Source organism: Marmota monax, unplaced genomic scaffold (genome assembly GCF_021218885.2).
Source record: "Marmota monax isolate L192 unplaced genomic scaffold, Marmota_monax_Labrador192_F-V1.1 WCK01_AAM20220418_F8-fsc00019, whole genome shotgun sequence".
Classification (NCBI taxonomy): Eukaryota; Metazoa; Chordata; class Mammalia; order Rodentia; family Sciuridae; genus Marmota; species Marmota monax.
Genome location: NW_026695242.1, coordinates 6181395 through 6198264, shown reverse-complemented (window position 1 = coordinate 6198264; position 16870 = coordinate 6181395). Strand labels below are relative to the sequence as shown.

Here is a 16870-nt window from a genome sequence, read left to right as displayed (position 1 = left end):
CCAGGGCAAATTGGTGAGATCCTGTCTCAAAATAAGAACAACAACAACGAAGTAACACTGGGGTGTAGCTCAGTGGTAGGGTATTAGCACGTGTAAGGGCCCAGGTTGTATCCCCAATACCACACAAACACACAAAATAAATAAATACAAGAAACAATAAACTATTTTCTCATCTAATGGTAGATCATGAAGGTCTTAACATACCAGTACATAAAGAATTCTTCATGCTTTTTCACAGTTGCCATGTTGTACATTGTATGAACATCACCTTTCATTTAACTGTGTATTTCATAATTTACCAACAAATTTTTGTGTTGTTTTCATGTTTTGCTACAGTCTATAAACAGCATCAGATAACTTTGAATTTATGTGAGGAAGTATATGCATGCATACATGAGAAAATAAATCTGTTATCTCTAGAAGTCCTATGTCAAAGAGTATATTGATCAAAAGCTTAAATTTTAAAGAAAATGATTAAAGGTGCTGAAAGAATCAAAAGAGAAAAATTTTTTTACAATCTTGGAGTGAGAAAGAACTTTCTGATTATAACATATATATACACAGAGACCAAAGAAAAAAATTGACAGAAAAAAATAAATTTCATAGTAGAACTATGAAAGAATTAATTTTTAAACTAAGAAGTCTTCAGTGAATGATAGTCTAACAGAAACTTAGCTTTCCTTGTGACACAAATGCCAAAGCTGATTTCATATTTTACAGATCCTCAGCTAATGGTTGTTCCTAACTATCTGGGCATTTTTAACATACCATGCTTCATTAGGAAAAGGAGAAGAGAGAGTTTGTTTCATTGGGTTCCTTCTTCTCTCCCTCCTTTCTTCTCTTAGATTTCTAAGCAGATACAGTGTGATCATAGCACTAAAAGTTAAAATGGAAAGAAGGGGCAGAGAGTAGGAAAGACACTGCACACCAGATCTTTTCCCACCTGCTCCAGGTGCTCTGTGAATATCATTACTAGACCTTTTTAGATTTTTATTTCTTTCCCCTCTGTAGTGAGGAGATCAGTACAAAAGGTTTCTTAATCTTATCTTTCTAGGATTCACATTCCTCATTCTTATATCGTGGACATCAAGCTTACTCATGCTGTCCTCTGGAGGATAACATGGGAAAATATTTGTGAAAGGGTTTTGTTCACCATAGGTAATTTACACCTCCTTCAGGAAGTGTCTTTTTGACAGGGAACTAAGCAGTGGGAGAAATACAAATATCTGTATAGAAAGTATAGTAAAAGCAATGTAACTCAGCTCCAGGTCTGGGAATCAGGAAACACGGACTCCACCACTTCCCACCAACATTCTGGATAACTTCCTCTTCTAGTAACTTTGGAAAGTTCAAATCATATGTAAATGTAAACTGCAACTGTGGTATGAAGAAGACCCTGTTGACTTAGGTGACCTCTGCAACTCAGAGTATTCTTGCTTTTGTCTGTTCCTGTTAGTTCAACATACATTAATTGAAGCATGCAAGATGCTGTACTAAGTGCTTTATCCCATTTTACCACATCAGCTCTTCTCTAGTTGAATTTTCTACCCTTTTTCAGATTTTCTCATTAATTGAATTTATGTGATAAATGTCCTAAAGGACATCCCTGAAGAATATTTGAAATATTTGGTTAATTCTGACTGTGGCTTAGAAGAGGGCTGACCTTATGCTATGGCTAACAAAACATCACATTTAAAGCTAATAAGATTCTTAAACAAAAACTTTGTATTTGGCACTTTTTTAAAAAATATATTTGATAGTTTAGATTGAGTTTTTATTAGATATTCAAAACATAACTTTTAGATTTCTGAAAATCTACTACTCACAGTAGAGAATATTGAATCAAGGAATTTAATCCTTTGCTCTTTCAATTATTCTTATAACTTCATGCCCTTTAGATATGAGGCCCATACACCTGTCTCTGTCTTTTTCAACAGGAATGTATAAAAGTTAATGTGGCAAGAGGAAGAAGCCTGGGGGTTAAGATTATTAGGGTGAAATTATTTTCATTTTTACCTATGTATTTGCTAATTTGAAATACTGTATAATTTTCTCAGAAATTTCTAAAGGAAAAAATTAATTAAAATGGCAAGATTACAGATAAATTATAGATCAGCATTTGTATATTTGTGGAAAGGTACCCAGAACTGATCCCAGGGCCTTGTGCATGCTATGCATGCATTCTACCACTGAGTTGCATCCTCAGAACTTTTGTATTTTATTTTTCAGATAATCTCCATAAGTAGTTCAGGCTGGCCTCAAACTTGCAATCCTCTTGTTCAGCTTCCCAAGCAGCTGGGATTACAGGTGTGTGCACTGTCGCACTTGACTATAGATCAGCATTTTAATAAGCATGATCATCAGATTGATCCAAAATCTCTCTATTAATTTTTGCTGGGTATGGTGGCACATGCCTGTAATCCCAGAAACTCCGGAGACTGAGGCAGGAGAATCTCAAGGCGAGTTCAAAGCAACAGCGAAGCACTAAGCAACTCGGTGGGACCCTATCTCTAAATGAAATGATACAAAATAGGGCTGGGGATATGGCTCAGCGGTCAAGTGCCCCTGACTTCAGTCCCTGGTGCCCAAAACAAATAAACAAAAATCCCTATCTACTAGTTTTTAACATTTGTTTTAATTTTGCCTTATCTAATGAATTTTATTATTTGTGGTGCTGGGGATCAATCCAGGGCCTTACACTAGCACCCTACCACTGAGCTACATCTGCCAACCTGAAGATTATTATTATTGGCATTATTTTTCTTAATATTGTCCTTAACTGTAGCCACATTTGTAGTATCTAGGCTTCTAAGAATAATGGTGAGGGGAAGGGAGGGGACATGGGATTAGAAATGATGGTGGAATGTGATGGTCATTATTATCCAAAGTACATGTGTGAAGACACGAATCAATGTCAATATACTTTGTATACAACCTGAGATATGAAAAATTGTGCTCTAGGAATTTAATTGTATAATAAGTATGTCTGTATATATAATATGTATAATAAGAATTGTAATGCATTGCACTGTTGTAAATTTTAAAAAAAGAATAATGGTAAATAGCACTTTCAAAACATTTGAGTTACCTAAATATGAATTTACTTTCTAGATTTGGGACAATTCATTGTTTAAAAATAACTGTTACTTTCCTTCAGTTTAACTGAAGGTAGGACATCTATAATGGATGAATCTTCCTTGTAATCTTGTCATGTTTTTAATTTTTTTAGTTGTAGATGGACACATACCTTTATTTGATTTATTTACTTCTATGTGGTGCTGAGAATCCAACCCCAGTGCCTCACACATGCTAGGCAGGCGCTCTACCACTGAGCCCCAACCCCAGCCCCCTTGTCATTTCTAAGGCATACTTTTTTTTTTTTTTTTTTTAGAGAGAGAATTTTAATATGTATTTTTTAGTTTTCGGCGGACACAACATCTTTGTTTGTATGGGTGCTGAGGATCGAACCCGGGCCGCCTAAGGCGTACATTTTTAAAGGAAACTTAACCCCTTTCTTTCAGACCTCTTAAGCCATGAAAACGCAGCAACGCTGAATGACGTGAAGACGCTGGTCCAGCAGCTCTACACCACGCTGTGCATTGAGCAGCACCAGCTAAACAAGGAGAGGGAGCTTATCGAGAGATTAGAAAACCTCAAAGAGCAGCTGGCTCCCCTGGAAAAGGTGACCATGGAAATATCAGACTTTTCACCTACAAATACGCACATGTGTTTGTTTTTTCTTCTGAGTTTCCTGTAATTGAGTCATTATCTGTCAAATTAGCCCATTAGTTTATAAGGCTGAACCTTAAAAGTTCATATCAAATCTAAGAAAGGAATGGGAATAGTTTGGAACCTCGATAATGGACTTAGAGCTCTAAGGTCTCAGTGCACTGCCTTTAATCAGACTTACCATCTTTGAAACAAGGATTTCAATAATTTCTTAGTATAGTGGATAATGATTTTAGCCAAATTACGAATGAATATTGTAAGGAATATTATACAGCTCTTAAAATGATTATGTAAATCTAATTTGCTACAGAAAATATTAATGATAAACATGAATGATACGCTATGGAAAGTAAATTCTAAATTAATGTTTATACTCTGATCTAATTTTTAAATGTGTTATGCATATAGCTATACACAGTATATATATCCATATTCACAATCAGAAGGAATGCTAATAGAATAGTAGGAATATGACTGATTTTTCTTAATACTTTTTAGACTGTTTTACAAGTTACCCTTAATTTTTTATGATGATGTAAGTACAGTCATGGTTTATTTAATGATAGGAATAAATGTGTCTCTAGGTGATTTCATTGTGAGACCTTGTTAGAGTGTCCTTACACAGACTTGGATGGTCTAGTCACTCACTCAACATGGCCTCTTCATGCAGAATGAGCATGAGATGTGTGAGGCTGCTGCTGATGTAACTGTAGAATTCTTTATAAGTAGGAGGAATGGCTTTAAAATAATGATTATAAAAAATATAATCTAGTAAATACATAAACCTACTGGTAACAGTGAATTATTATCATCAGGTGTACACGATACATGATTGTATTGCTATACTTCGTACAACTAACAGGGCAGTAGGCTTGTTTACACCAGCATCACACACACATCTAAGTAACGCACTGTGCTGTGGCGTTACAGCAGTGATGCTGTCACAGAGGATGGGAATTGTTCAGCTCCATTATTTCCTTGTGGGACCACCATCATGCATGTGGCCCATCCCTGAAATGTTGTATGGCCTGTGACTATTTTCATTGATAAGGAAGAGAATAAACGCTTATAATATTGTGCTTTTTCTAATTTCTTACAAATGTTTAGCATATGCCATGAATTGTACTAATTACTGGCATTCCCTTATTTAATCCTCAGAATGACTCTATAATAAAGTTAGTGGTGTTTTGCAGATCAGTGCCCTGAACCTACCCACTTGAATCCAGACTCCATGTTCTGATGTACCCTACTTTTCTGCCCCTAGTATAGCACTTGAGTTAAAACTGATAAGAGGTTAAATCTTATACACAAGAGTGAGAGACCATTTGGTATGTTTTCATTTTACTCTTTCAAAGAAGATAATCCTGTAGCTGGATGAAGAGCAATTGAAGCTCACCCCTATATTTTCACTTATTTCTAGGATGAAATTTAAATAAAATACAAAATCTTAGTTGTCCCTGTGAGATATTTTATTCAGTGAAAACTATAGTTGCGATTTTACTAGAATTGAGTCTAACTTGTGTCTTGATTATAAGCCTTTTTTCTTTAGCAGGCATAGAATAGTTTATAAAAGACTTTTAAATTGGTTCCATGTCAGATGACTTACAACTGAGCATGTTTACCAACAGGTACGAATCGAAATTAGCAGAAAAGCTGAGAAGAGGACCACTTTGGTGCTATGGGGTGGCCTTGCCTACATGGCTACACAGTTTGGCATTTTGGCCCGGCTCACCTGGTGGGAATATTCCTGGGACATCATGGAGCCAGTCACCTACTTTATCACTTATGGAAGTGCCATGGCAATGTATGCATATTTTGTAATGACACGCCAGGTAAGACTCCTCTTCAGATAACTTTCTTATGAGACAGTAATAAAGTCTTGATTGTGTCAGTAGCTCTCTTTTCTCTCACATTTTTTTCCATGACTAGTTCTCTTTAAATACTCATTTATCATGTATGCACACACATATGTGCATGTGTGTCACTTATGTATCAGGCACTACTGTTGTCGGTGTTAAAGCTAGAGAGGTAGGTATGTGGCATGGCCGTAGCCCCTCATGCAGCTCACAGGTCATTAAGATAGCCGTATATACCACTGCATTCAGAAAAATAGACTCTAATAAGAATGGAATAGGGGAGCAAAGTAGAAGAGTGGCCAGTGTGGATAACTTGTTCACTGTGTTGGGCTTGATTTTTTTTAATGTGTCCTATAATTAATTGAACAGTTGGATGTCACACACTTTTATTGAGCTCTTGGAATGGAGAACTGATGATGAATAATCAAATACTTGAACTAAACCCTGAACTACTTCTATGTATATTAAAGGGTAAATGTTTTCTTGTTCTTTTTACTTCATGGTATGGAGGTGAAAATTAGATACTTAATCACTGCACACTCTTATTCTGCTCTTCATCAGCCAAGGCTCGTTTATTGAATATAGGAATCTAATCCAAACCAAATTTTCATTGTCAATGTTAGTTTAAGTATCTTAGAAAATTCATAGTGTCACTTTGGAAAATATGAGAGATAAATCATCTTTTTTTATTTTATTTTATTTTTTGTGCCTGAGGCTGGAACTCAGGACCTCCCATGTGCTTTGCCACTGAGCTATATCCCCAGCTCCTGTTGACTCTTATAACGGTATCTGTGATGCCATCACAAATCCAACCTGGCCTTCCCTTGAATGACAAGCATTTAAGATAACTCAGGCACGTGAGAAGTGTCTTCCTTTCCTTATGTGCCGGGAGAAAGCTGAGGGGTGCTTCTCACATTTTTCAAAGCTGCTAGTGAACATTGGCATTTTGGTTTTGTGGTTAGATCAGTGGTCATGAGCCTGTTTATGTGGCGGAAAAGGAAAGCATGAGAATGTTATTTAACCTTTCTGGGCCTCTCAACTTGTCTAGTGAAGACAAAAGAAAGTAAACTGTTCATATGCCTCTAATGTTGGCCCAGAGCCTGACACATCTAGTCCCTTCTCTGGTTCATATTGTCACTGGATGAGCAAAAGTGAACAGCTGCATCATTCCTACCTAATCACAGTCTAGACAGGCTCCTGTCTGTCTCCACTCTCTCCTCTTCAATCTGGGGATTCATGGCTGGTTGCTGTCTGTCCTTTTCAATGACTCTAAATTCCTCTGTGTCTGTTCTGTGTGTTCTAAACAACCAAATCATGGTCTCTGATCCCCCAAGACGTCCTGAGTTACCTGCAGCTTCATTTCCACTTCACACCATTCTTTCAACTAGAAAGTTCCCCTGTTGATTCCTTCCTGCCGTATTCCAGGGTTCACTTAAATGCTTATCTTTCGTGGACTTTTGACTCTTCTCTCCAGTTGACTTCTGTCGGTCCTTCTGAATCCCCGTGTAACACCATGCCTCCCATTTCACCCATCTCCTGCCTTCTTGAGCAACATCTTTTCCCTCATACTGGATTATGCTGTCTTTTGAGGCTGGGCATTTGGTTTTATTCAATTTTTATTTCCTCACCACATAACATGGCACCTTACACCTAGAATACTCTGAGTGAATTGAACATATAAAATAAACGACAAACTAGAGCTTTTCCAGTTATCCCTTGAATGTAGAGAGCACCTTTGATATATCTCTTGCTAATCAAGAACAAAATGGTATTTCCTTGTAGACTTTGCATTTCCTTGATTACTGAGAAAAGATTAAGCATTCTTCACACTCCTGTGAAAGGCTCATGCCTTTTACTTGGTCTTACTGTGAACTACCTTTTCTTGAGGTTAATTATGTGTCAGGCATTTTATATCAGTACATAAATATGTACATAAACATTTCGTCTCAACTTTATAAGTTTGTACCCCCATTTTAAAGATGAGGAATTGAGACTCAGTGAAGATAAATAATCTTTCCAAATAGTATGTGTAGTTGAACATGAAATAAATGACAGCCACAGGACCAGGAACTGAACTCAGATATGTCTTGCCCCACAGGCTATTCTTTCCACTCAATTATCATGCTACCTTCTGTTAACTTTATTTATGAGTGGTTACCTCTGAAAACCATAATTAATCTGAATCTAGAAATCAAATAGAAACATGTTGGAGAAATAATTACTGCTGATTAAAAGCTGTTTTGTAAATGTTTTCTTGAACTAAAGATTAATGCAAAGTATTGGACTTGAACACATGTCAGCACTTTTTTTCTTCTCATTATCATGTGGTAGGATCTTTATTCAATACCTTATCTTTCCTATTAAATGTTCCACTTCTGATTCCCAAAACATTGTTGCTGCCCCCAAGTGACAAGTTGCAATATAGCAGTAGTAAACAAGTTAGCCACTTACTCAGTTATGAACCAGGAATCACTGACCAAATAAAATGTAAACATTTGTTTCTTATGTTAGATATTCTTTTACCTAACTGCTATTGTAATTAACACCATGAAGCACAGGGCCTGTTCAGTAACATTAAACTTCTATACTGTTACACTGACGTGCTTCATTTGTTAGCAACCTAAATATATCCCAATAGTATATTAAGCTACAAAAAATATATGATGGCAAGTTCCTTGAAATAATGAAACGCAGTGGAATATGGAGCACCTGAGTACCAGGTGGAAAAGGAGACTGACAATAAGAATCGACAATCAGCATGCAGGCTGCCCACCCGTCCCACATACCAGCCTGGTCATTTGCAACAGAGGGGATGTTGCCTCTAGGGGGTGAATAGTGGTTCTTGAGGAGTAAAAACATCTCAGGTGTTACAGTACATAATAAGATATACACTATAATTTTAGTGTTAAATATTCTTTGGGGAATGGAACAAGCAGGGGGAAAAATGTCTAGAAAAAGAGTCTGGGGGTGGGCAGTAATGAAAGACAATGTTAAGAAACAATAGGCTGCCATTTAATATCCTTCTTCTTTTCAGTTTCTTCAACCATCATTTGTATTCTGCTCCAGTAAACCACCTCCATGGCCATCCAGAACCTTCTTTCCTGGACTGTATCACTTATGATATAACCAACATACAACTTTGTGATCACAATTTCTTTTCTTTCTGGCCCTTTTATTCCCTCACTCACTCCTTTGACCTCATCCAGACTTTTAGGCTACTGACATCTTTATCTCAACTTTTTACCACAACATACCCTTCCCTTTCTTCTTTGGACCTATTGCCAGTCTCTTTGTACCCTAGAATCCCTGTCCTTTGCCTTCCTGCTGTAAGTACTCCATAGACTCCTAACTTGGGGTGCATCAGGCCCTTTATCCTGTACCCAAGCTACTAAACATTGCTAGAGAAAAATCATATCATAGTGTAGAATGGGCCACTGCTTGTGTTTATTTTGTGTGTGTGTGTTCCCTGTTTTCAACCTCTCCCATTCTGACTCTCATAACTAAGCTGTGTCTTTTTGCACAGAGTCAGATAGTGAAATTTCTAGAATAGATTCTAACATGTAATTGCTCAGTTAATGCCTGATGCCCAAAAGAGAGAGCATAGAATATATTTGAATAAATTTAGCTTATATTTCTATTTACATCCTAAACAAAGACAGGTAAACAACCTAGTAACAGCAATTTAGGTGACAGTAGAGGGCTTTGCCTCAAGTGCTTAATCCAACAGTTATTCCTCAGTCAGTGTTAGTGATTCGGACCTCAATTTTATCCATTTTTAAAAGGCTTCCACGGACTGTTTTTCTACTCTTCAGTCTAAATTTATCCTCATCGATAACTAAATATTGGGCTGGGGTTGTGGCTCAATGGTAGAGCACTCACCTGGCATGTGCAAGACCCTGTGTTCGATCCTCAGCACCACATAAAAAATAAAATAAACAAATGAAATAAAGGTGTTGTGTCCAACTACAACTAAAAAATAAATTTAAAATATAACTAAATATTTGCTGCTTCATATGAGGTAACCACACAATCCCATCAGGATAAGTTATGTTAGACAAAACATAATCCACGTCTGCCTGAAAATAATAGAGACTAACAAAATGACAAAAACAAGCAGCAAGGATTAGAAGAAGAGGAGTCCCAAGCAGGCGGGCATGGTGTTCAGGTGGGCCTTTCCCTCTGGGGATTTGATTAGATTGAGGAGAATGTTATGGAGAGACAGGGACCTGAGTCATACTTGATAACTGTGTTGGTCAGCTTTCTTTTGCTGTAGCCAAAATACTCGACAAGAACAACTTAGAGGAGGAAGGGTTTATTTTGACTCCCAGTTTCAGGGGTTCAGTCCATGGTAGCTGACTTTATTGCTCTGGACCTGAGGTGGAGGGGAGCATCATGGCAGAAGGGCATGGAGGAGAAAGGCAGCTCAGCTGGTGGCAGCTGGGAAGCAGAGAAGAGGAGGAGCCAGGGGACAAGATATGATCTCAAGGCCATGTCCTCAGGAACTACCTCCTCCACCCACGCCCCACTGCCTACAATTACCACCCGGTCAGTTTATTTGAATTATTAATCCATAATGGATTAATCTACTGATTAGGACATAGCTCTCAAACTAATCATTTCACCTCTGAGCATTCCTGCATGAACACAGGAGTTTGGAGAGAGGGGCACCTCATATCCAGACCATAATAATAACCTAGAGGGACCAAAGCCACAGAGCCTAGTGTCCAGGGCTCTCTTAACATAGGTCAAACACTCTTTCTTTGGTTTGGAACCTCTGCAGGCCCCACTGCAGAAGGATAAGCCTGTTAGAGGCCCTTTTAGAAACCATGCTGCCCCTTTAATTCACTTCAGTCCTATAAATTAGGTTGGGGTAGTTGCAGAATACTGGTAACCCCACAGGGCTAGTGCTCACAGGCCCCAGGCAGAAGAAGCATAAACATCCCTGAGAGGAGATTACATTATCCTAAAGTTTAAGTTATTTTACTAATGACTTTGTAAATGCAAAGTTACACAGTAAAAAAGCACAAGGAAATTTCTACAGAAACAATAAACATTAGAATCAGACACAGATGAGGGATTAGATATTGGCATTTTCAGATATAGTAAAAGAATTATACTTACTACATTTAGGGAGCTGAAAGTCAAGGTTGAGCATGTTGGCAAATAACTCAATTTTATTTTTAAAGAAACAAATGAAAATTCTAGAAATGAAATATAATAGATGGATTTAATAACAGATTAGACCTAACTAAAGACAAAAAATAGAGACCTGGAGTAAGCCAGAAACTATTCATATATGTATAGGAAAGTATTCAAAATGATGTATGAGAAGACAAAAAGATGTAAAATACAGAAAAGGCATAGGATATAGTGAAAAGTTCTAATGTAGATTTAATTTTATTGGAGTCTTAAAGAAGAAGAGAGAAAATGAGAAAAAACATTTTAAGAGCTAATGGCTTAAAATTTTCCAAAATGCTGAAGTACATCAGTTTACAGATTTAAGAATCCAGATAAACACCAACCAACATAAAGAAAAACAAATCCACATCTGGACACATCAATAGCAAAACTTCAAATACCAAAGCCAAAGGGGAAATCTTCAAAGCAGCTGAAGGATAACAGAAAAGCTTGTTTTCAAAGGGCTGCGCCGACTGCCTAGCAGCACTGAGCCCCAAGATGGCGCAGAGGCGGCTTCAATGTGTTGGGAGCAGATGACTAGGAGAATTCTGTGCTCAGCAAAATACGTCCTTTCAGAACAGGGGTGAAATAAAAGTATTTTCAGACAGAATCTGATACCATCAGATCTGCACTAAAAGAAACACTAAAGGGTGTTGGAAGCAAATGTTCTTCAAGCAGGAGGATCTCACAGATGAAAAATGAGAGAAACAGGAAGGCAATAAGAATGGCAGGTCTGGGAGTGGATCGAAGGGAATATTTTTTTTTTTTTAGTTGGACACAATATCTTTTTTTTTTAATATTTATTTTTCAGTTTTAGGCGGACACAACATCTTTGTATGTGGTGCTAAGGATCGAACCCAGGCTGTACACATGCCAGGCGAGCGTGCTACCGCTTGAGCCACATCCCCAGCCCCACAATACCTTTATTTTATTTATTTATTTTTATGTGGTGCTGACAATCGAATCCAGGGTCTCACACATGCCAGGCAAGCACTCTACTGCTGAGCCACAACCCCAACCCATGAATATTAAATGTATAAAACAATTACAACTGTGGAATTTAAAGTACAGAGAGAATGAAGATATTCAATGGAGCAAAGGAGTCCAGAAGTGTTCTTAGAAGCATATTCATGCATACTAACTCAAACTGAGAAACAACCCAATAGTCTATCAATAGCAGAATAGATAATAAACAGTAATGTGCTCATGTAATATAATATAGCATGGCAATGGAAATGAATACATCATATCTACAAAAGAGGAATCTCAGCCTGGTGCAGTGGCATAAGACTGTAGTCCCAGTTACTGCGGAGGCTGAGGCAGGAAGACACTTGAGCCCAGGAGTTCAAGGTCAGCCTATGCAACGTAGCAAGAACTTGCCTCAAAACACACAAAAAAAGGGAAAATATTTAAGAATCAATACAGAACATTTCAGTGTCTTTATATGAGTGTTTGTATTGAATCTAATCAACAGTAAATACTTACTTTGTGAAGATAGTATGCTAAGGACTAATAATTTAATTTCTCCTTTATTTTTGTAGGAATATGTTTATCCAGAAGCCAGAGACAGACAGTACTTACTATTTTTCCATAAAGGAGCCAAAAAGTCACGTTTTGACCTAGAGAAATATAATCAACTCAAGGATGCAATTGCTCAGGTAAGTTTTGAAAAAATTAAAATAAATCCCAACCCCGTCTTCTATGACCTTATTATTATCCATAACCACAGTACTTCACCTGGGTAAACTGAAAGAGTGATCCAACCAACTTCTTCCTGTATAAATTACTCCTCAGTTAATAAAAATGACTATTTTAGCAACAAGCACCTCTGTAGGTTTTACAACATAAATTGCTGAAAAGATGGTGCTGCCTACCCTGCTAACACTTACACACGGAAAGTTAGGCTTTCCTACCTTTTAAAAAGTTTGTTTCTTTCTTTTTTTCCAGGGCTGAGGACCAGTCTCAGGGCCTTGAGCGTGCTAGGCATATGCTCTGCCCCTGAGCTAAATCCCCAACCCCAAGTTTGTTTCTTTTGAATGATTTTTCAACTAGAACTCTCTACTTTTCTCTCTTCTTTTTAATATTTCTACAATAATTGACACAAAGACTACAATGTGTGATAATAATGGGGCAAACATAAAATCCAGATAAGAAGAACTGTCAGGCACAGGTCAGAAGTTATTAAACTAGAACTTGCTTTTTAAAAAAAATGATGTATTTTATTTTTCACAGAAGCTACCTCTTGAAACTTCTGGGTGCACCTCCTTCAATCTGATGTCTTTGATTTGGGTGAATAAATTCTCACTCCTAATCCTCGTTCCTTTTCCCTGGAATGTTTTGTGGCCTTCGCAGTTTTTCATCAGTCCTTAGAAGGCCTTCCATCCTCTTCAATGCTTTTGTTACACTCCTCTGGACCTCCTCTGCCTTTTTTTTTTTTTTTTTTTTTGGTGGGGGTCCTTTATGGTGATGAGAGATGCTTTGAATAGACTTATTCCATCTTTCTGCTTCAACCTTACTGCACTGTATTCTGTTGCTGCTCTGATGGTTCTCAACTGGAAGGGATGCTGATCACATCCCTAGAGCTATTACAAATACAGATGCTTCAGTGCCACCCCATGTTTATTAATCCAACTTGAGGATGAGGTTTAAGAATGGGGGAGGTTTTGAAAGTGCTGCAGTTGATTGCATTTCTTTGTTTTAAAATTAACTAAGTTAAAAATTTAAACTGATATTAGCGATATAGAGTCTCTGGATAAATAAAAAATCTTGGAATTCACAAAAGACTACAGAAAAATGGAATGAAGATGTATTCATCAAAATCAAGTAGCCCAACCAAGTTAAAGTTTTAGATCCTTGCAAAGTTTGTGGGTGGGCTTATCACTGGACAATCATCATCAAACATGTATATTTTGATGTTCCCCAGAGCATCTGAGTCCTACCCTTTTAGTAGCACTGACTTTTCTGGAGGCTTTGTGGACAGCTGAGACTGCAAACTTGTTTTGGATTCTTTGTTGTCTTCTGATTTTCAGAGTAATTGGGATGATGTCTTTGACTCATAGTAATGGAGGAAAGAGTCTCCTTTTCTCAGTAGGCAGTAATGTCACTGAAAGTTTCACTAGTCAGTTTTACTTACCTTTTGTTTCTATTTTAGGCAGAAATGGATCTTAAGAGACTGAGAGACCCATTGCAAGTGCATCTCCCCCTCCGACAAATTGGTGAAAAAGATTGATCTGCAAAGAGCCTGTGAATCCCGGCAGAAAGAACACCTGTTTATAACTCTTGCCTTTTTAATTAAAGCATTGCAGGTGGAAGCTGGGAGCCATGTGGGGGTAGAGGGTTTTTACCTTTAATTATAAAACAAAAAGGATCTTAGAGAAAAAAAGAATGTTAAAATCTGAGGATCAGGCATCATGGAAAATAAGCTCAAAGGGCTTAGTGAATATTGTCTTAATCAAGCATCTTAATTTCTGAATGAAAATGATGCATTTATATAGTTGAGAGATTCACAAAGAGAAAACAATGCTGGGGGTGTTGGTTTCTTGCATCTTCTTCGCAGGGTCAGCAAAACAGTAACACACCAGCACCCCACCGAGCTCTATTTTTTTTTTAATTTAACATTTCTTATTTTTGACATAAATAAATATACCTGAAAAGCAAATCCTCATGATATGTGGGTGGCAACAGAGTCTGAGCCCATATCATTAGCATTTATTTTAAATTGAACCCAGTCTCTGCAAAGTTACTAGGAATCTCTTCCTCTAGTCCCCCTTTCTGACCAACTACCTGTTGGTTACACTAATTTTATCCAAATGATGATTGGAACTGACTATGACTGATAATTGATACTTTGGATTTCCCTTAATACCTTCTTAAATGTCTATATATCCCAGTGCTCTGGATCAGTATCTAGAAATCATTGGCAATACTACATGAAGTTTCTCTGTTTTGTTTTTCACAATTAGTCTTTCAGAGGAGGAAAAATTTCCCTCTAAATACCTATCCCTCTCCCTCCACAACTCAGATCAGAGGAGGGTGTTCAGCTGTATTACCAAATCAGGAAGATGTAAGGTTTACAAATTGACTAAAAATCATGGCTCTTTAGCTATTTCAGAACCAGAATGATCTCACTGCTGTTATTCTGCTTGTATGACAGTTACGAGCCGCCCAGATGGCACTGCTGTGTCTGGGGGCTTTATTAATCTTAAAAGACACACTTCCACACTGTTTGTGAGCTCTCCCACCTCCACCACCCAGTTGTTATAAATCAAGTGTGTGGATCTCAAAGGGTGCAATTTATCTTTATACAGGAATACATTTCTATGGCTTCCTTCAGCCTCCCCTCTCCACCCTATTTTTTCTTATATTCAAATGAGAGAAAGAAAAATTGATCTTATACTCTATCAAAATGTTTTCTACCGCATTTCCAGATGACATCTGCACGTGAAGAGTAAAGGAATCTGTGTGTGATATCATGTTTTTAATGACTGTGAGGGCAGGATGGCCAGGAGGATGGGGGCTCGCTACACATCTGATTGTCTTTCTTTCACATGACTCATCCCTCCTCATGTGACAAGAAGTTTCTTTTTCTTCCTCCTTTGGGATCATTGTATATGAAGAGAAAACCTTTAAATGACAAATCCAGACTCCAGGTGCCTTGCAGAGGTCAAAGGCCAGACTGCTGCTCCCGCCACCACCCTTCACTGGCATGATGGAATGAAAGGATGCATGCCCGCCCCCAGCCCGCCTCCAACTTCCTTCCCTGTCCTTCAGCCCCTCCCTCATTTATTTTTGTTGTTGGATTATTTTTAAACCATTTATCATGTTTGTGTCAGGGTTTTTAAGAAGAAACAGCACAGTGCAATGAGCAAATCCTTTTGGGGTGTGTGGGAGGCAAGGGAGGGAGGACTCGGAGAAAAGTCCTTTAAACAAATAGCAAAATATTGAACATGTGTAAAATCCTGTATCATTTATGAAATATGTATAAAAAGCAATGTACCTTCTGGAACAATAAATACTTATTCAATTTTTGAACGATAGTATCTCATTCTGTAAAACAAAACCAGAAACTTATTTTCCTGTGATTCCAGGTGGAAAGCCTTTTACTTCTAAAATTAGTTTTATAAAAAATTCCATTACTAAATTAAGCTTTCTTCTTAGACCCTTTATTTCAAAAACAGACATTTCACTGACTCTTTCTTTACTTAAGATGGTCATTTTCTTTCCAGAGCTACCAATAAATCAAGTGATTTTTATAATCACTAACAAAGTGAACAGGACATGAGGATGCAGCTCAGGGTAGAGTGCACGCCCAGCATGCACAAGGCCCTGGGTTCCATCCCTGGCGCCATGAATAAATAAAGCCCACAAAAGTGTTGAGGCTGTTCTCCTTGGCCTCCTCATCTATAGGAAAAATCTCCATTCTATCAGAACACCTTGATTGCCCTAGAATCCAGAAAGTTATTCAACAATAAATGAAGATTAAATATTTTTAGAGATTGTAACAAGAAGTTTACCACAATAACCAGTCAGGATATTACATGCTGCCAAAGCCATGGAAGGTCTATCTAAAAAGCATGTAATAAGTGATTGCTTTAGTGCAGCATGTGGAAGGACTGGAAGAGCCTGCATAGCTGTGGTCCTTCCCCCAGGAGCTTATAGCAACCTAACACAGACAACCCTGAAACTGATATGAGGTGCAAAGGGATAAGATTGAAAATGTTAAGCTATTGTTTTTATTCAACAAATAATATGTATATATACTTTACACATTCTGTTAAACTTTACAGGGGATTTTTTTTTTTTTTTTGGAACAAAGACAAATGATTCCTGCCTCTAAGGAGCATAAAGTGTATTTTAAGACAGTGAGCAATAAAAAACAAAACTGAAAAGTGGGCAAAAGACTTTGAATAGACATTTCTCCAAAGAAGACCTACAGGTGGGTTTCTGGAAGACAGTATGATGGTTCTTCAAAAAGTAAAACAATTACATGATTCAGCAATGCCTTTTCTGAGTATATGCCAAAAAAGATTTGAAACCAGGGATTCAGTCAGATATCAGTACCTAACAACATTATTCACCGCATCCCAGAAGGAGCAACCAAAGTGTCC

At 37.6% G+C, this 16870-nt stretch overlaps 1 protein-coding gene across 1 annotated transcript in view; it reads left to right on the top strand.

Moving 5' to 3' along the window:
- The window catches only part of Mcu (mitochondrial calcium uniporter), a 192154-nt gene extending 176360 nt beyond the window's left edge, over positions 1-15794 (top strand). Inside the window, exons 5-8 of the mRNA XM_046419789.2 lie at positions 3522-3682; positions 5358-5561; positions 12305-12421; positions 13915-15794. Of these exons, the coding sequence (XP_046275745.1) occupies positions 3522-3682; positions 5358-5561; positions 12305-12421; positions 13915-13992 (560 nt within the window). The 3' untranslated portion in view covers positions 13993-15794. The remainder of the gene's footprint in view (positions 1-3521; positions 3683-5357; positions 5562-12304; positions 12422-13914) is intronic.
- Positions 15795-16870: the final 1076 nt, after the last annotated feature.